Source organism: Abrus precatorius, unplaced genomic scaffold, assembly GCF_003935025.1.
Source record: "Abrus precatorius isolate BTA unplaced genomic scaffold, Abrus_2018 Scaffold7, whole genome shotgun sequence".
Taxonomy (NCBI): domain Eukaryota; kingdom Viridiplantae; phylum Streptophyta; class Magnoliopsida; order Fabales; family Fabaceae; genus Abrus; species Abrus precatorius.
This window is the reverse complement of record NW_020874417.1, coordinates 10986475-10990651: the sequence shown is the minus strand read 5'-3', so window position 1 is coordinate 10990651 and position 4177 is coordinate 10986475. Positions and strand designations below refer to the sequence as shown.

At 28.4% G+C, this 4177-nt stretch overlaps 1 protein-coding gene across 1 annotated transcript; it reads left to right on the top strand.

Moving 5' to 3' along the window:
- Positions 1–2357: 2357 nt before the first annotated feature.
- LOC113873539 lies at positions 2358–3178 on the top strand. The gene is made up of 2 exons (XM_027511693.1): positions 2358–2477; positions 2631–3178. Exons 1-2 carry the CDS (start codon positions 2420–2422, stop codon positions 2945–2947), a joined length of 375 nt encoding a protein of 124 aa, XP_027367494.1. The 5' UTR covers positions 2358–2419; the 3' UTR covers positions 2948–3178.
- The last annotated feature ends 999 nt before the right edge of the window (positions 3179–4177 follow it).

The following is a 4177-nucleotide window of genomic DNA, read 5'->3' as shown; positions in this document are numbered from 1 at the left end:
ATAATTCAGAGATATACTGAAAGTGTGGAAGATGAAGGCAATTTTATAAATCTTGAAAAAATGAGGGTGGTAGATGTTTTTCTTTGATTTGTGCATAAATAATGAGTAAAAGCACTACAAACCTTACACTCATTTCCTAACATAAACATCTTACTATAATTTTGCTAAAAGGGATCGGGTTGGCACATGTTGTATTTGTGTTGTTGTAGCTATCCAACAACTATATATACTAAGGAAGACCTCAAGGGATCCAAAGGGCAATGAAAGTTTGAAATGACAAATTCAAGAATAGTAGAAAGAAAAAATAGAATAAAATCATAGTATTAATTATTAGTGTATGTATATGAAAATGAAATTTGTATTTCTGATTGATTGATGTGTTATTCATGTTTGTATTGCCTGATCTTCTTGTGGATCATGTTTAGTAATGAGAAAAGAGGCTCATCTTTAGAAATTCTTTTAGAGAGTAAAGATGTTACATCCCTAAAGACTTGTTAGACTATCAGAGTTGCTCATTAGTAGTATTAAACTACGTATTTAGGGAGTGACAGCAATTATGCCATTGTAGATTTATTGTAAATAGTAATACTGGCTCTGATATTATATTTACTTTAGAAATGACAATAGGGTATGATATTTCTTTTGATTACCCTAGTAGTGGTAGGATTCACCACACTTTTTACTTGTACATATACAGAAGTTTAGTCAGACCACCAGATGTAGTGAATTACGTATACACTTTTTTGAATCATAATCATTATGGAAGACTAAACCAATTTACCTCAGAGTGAGTCACAAGTACTAAGGTGGTGGCCAACACGGGCGATTTCAGTGAAGACGAGGACATATCACCAGAAGAATTAGCAGAGATAGATGAATAGTTTGGGGATGATGACTAGGATCATTTTCAGTCTTTTGATCACATTAGGACTTGCTGTATTTTATATCTTTCGTAAATGGGTTCTAATGCATTTTGAATTTATGTTTTGTAATTATTAAACTCTTGTATATTAATGAAGCCTGTGTATATGTATTTTATTTCAGCTTTTTATCCAAATTTATTCATTTTCTATTGCCTTATTATTAGAAAACTTTACGAATTTAAGTAACAAGAATGAAAGTTTTAAATTTTTAAAATTTTTCACTTTAATTATAAGTGAATTTAATTTAATTCCTCTTTCTAATATAAAATTATTTTCTTAAATTGTATAAATAAAATAAAGATGTTGCATAGTATACCTAAATTTGAATCAAACTAAATTTGTAAATGAAAAAATAATATTTACAATGAATAAAAAAATATTAAACATTGATAAAAAAAATTCATAACATATCAAGAAAGAAAATAACTTTCTAAAAATATTTTTTTAAAATAATTTTTATTTAAAAGTAAATACTTGAATTTAATACATAATAGCATATGGTTGATAACTCTTAATTATAAAAAATAAGTAAATATTTCTTTTAATCTCTTAGATTTTAAGCGTTAACTATTTTAACTCCTAATTTTATAAAAAAAAATATTTTAATTTCTAATTTGTAAAATGACATTTACATTAGTCTTTTTATATAAGATGACAATAAAATTTGATGTAAAAAAATTAAAATGAGCTATTTTTGAAAAATTAAGTACTAAAGTCACAGTTTTGAAAAATTAAAGATAAGTTATCCACTTATATTATAAAAAAATCAACTTATAATATCCAAAAAAATTGAATATTTACTCTACGAAGTTAAGAACATGATTATTTTCAGTAGTTTAGTTTCGTACTTTCCAAAAGAAAAAAAAAATCCTTGTTTGTCCTATTTTCATCTACTCAGGATGTCAGAAAGAAAAAAATATCAAAACATTAGGTATAAATGCAAAGAAGACTTACATGCATATACTGATTATTTAAATAAGAAGAAAAAATATATAAAAAGTAAAGTATGAGATGAAAATGTCCCGTGACCATATAACAAAAGCTGTTGAACATTGTAAAAGTAGCTTAGGACCAATATAGTGGCTAAGAGCGATTTTTCACCTTGCTGAAATTCTAGCTTCAATAAAGTTCTCCAAATATATTATTGTGGTAAGTAATCATAAAGGAACCCTTCATATGCAAACGAAATTAAAAAGAAATTAAACACTAGCTAATTTCTAATAGAGACTTGATGTGATTTAATTGGAGAGATAGTCAAAGAGATATTAGAGAAAACAGGAATTGAAGTCACTTAATTATGTTTCTACAGTGATAGTTAAGAGAATCCAATTCAAACGATCCCATCATACAAGTATAAGACGTTCCAATCAAAGTTTCATAAAAAAAAGTTAATTTAACAAAGCACACACATGTCAAGCCTTGTTCATTGGCCCAGACTATAGCTTTTTCGTATTTAATTAGACACCCTAAGCGGTAAGAGTCAGTCACCAAGGACAATGGAAAGAACCTTCACGTACCCTATTTCCATCCTCTTCCTTACCCTTATCATCAAAGGTATGTTCTAATTCCCTTGTTTTTTCTTTTTTAATTTCTCTTCTCACCTTTCACTATCCTAATTCCTGACCAATTTATATTTTTCTGCTTTCACCTTGATTCTCCCTCATACTCTTGTTTTGTGGGTGATTAATTGATCCATGAAATTTTCAGGGTCTTGTGATTGTTCCTTGAACAACATCAATATTGGCACAAGAAGAAGTGGGAGAGAAATTCAGGGCAAGCCAGAGTGGAACGTGACTGTGATCAATAACTGTTCTTGTGCGCAAAGTCAGATAAAGTTGGCTTGCAAAGGGTTCCAAAGTGCAGAAAGTATTGACCCTTCTGTTCTTTCTATGACAGGTGATAGCTGCATCCTTATAAATGGCAATCCCTTGAATGGTTTTGCTACTGTTAACTTCTCCTATGCCTGGGATCCCCCCTTTCTGCTCTTGCCAACAAGTTCTGTTTTAGTAGCTCCTTGTTCATAAGGATGGATAATCAACAATTAATAGTTTTAATTGTGAATTTAAATCATGCTATGGATTTCAGTGGGTATGCAGATCATATTAGGCACCTTTGGATTCTCTTTGATTTTGTATAATTCGGTTTTAATTTCCTAATGGAACAGGAGCACATGTAATGTGATTTGATCCACAATTAATATACAAATCAATTATTGTGGTTGGTTATGTATATTCTAATGAAATATGTTATAGCAATCATGTGTGTGGATATAGATCATTTAAAGGTCCTAATCTTAGAACAGACTGACAGGAAATTTGTCACTAGTTTCTTTACATGTTTATCTTTTCATTCTGCTTTCATGTTGCCTTTATTAATATATTGTGGGTACATATTCTGGAAAGAAGCATGCAATTGGGAAGACCAAATAAAACAGAATTATAAGATAAAGTAACCAAATAGAAATTTTTACAAGAGACAACCTCGTCAGTGTAAGAAAATAAAACGTAAAAGTAGAAATCAAAGGGATGGTACGTAGCAGTAGCAGTATAAAAAAAATATGAAGTATAAATGAATCTCTCTGGTTTCAGACACTAAATAGCAATTCCTAACTACCTTTTTCTTTGGTCGCCCAAATACCGAACTGCTTTATATTACCCAATTTCGTCCACAAAGGCCCAAAGCTATCAAAACCAAAAACATCACAATAATTTGACGTAATAAGAACTCGAAGAACAGCCTCTGTTCAAGAACTTCACACCGTCTAACGTGAACAAGTAGTTAGTAATTTGTGTAATATATGTCAATTATTATTATTATGTGCTAATAACAGATGTTAAGAAATATTAAACATACCTTTAAATTATCATAAAATATGAATCGTACAATATTTATAATTTTGATATAATAAAAAAATATTTTTATATGAATTGATACTTTAATTAACAATAACTTTCTTTTAATATAATAGAGATTATAATTTTGAGATAATCTATAACAAACATCTAACTCCGTGTTCCATTAGAAATTATACGTTTTCATTGAATTCAGAGATATAAGATTAATTTATCAATATTTTTTATGTTATAAATATGTTTATTTCAATTATTATTTGATATTCATAATTGATGGTGCTTGGACATCGAAGTGCATAATTATAAACATATTTATAATTTCAATTATTATATATATGTTTATAATTTAGGGATAAAATTTATAAGTTAAAATAAAATACACATGTATTTTTATAGATGAAC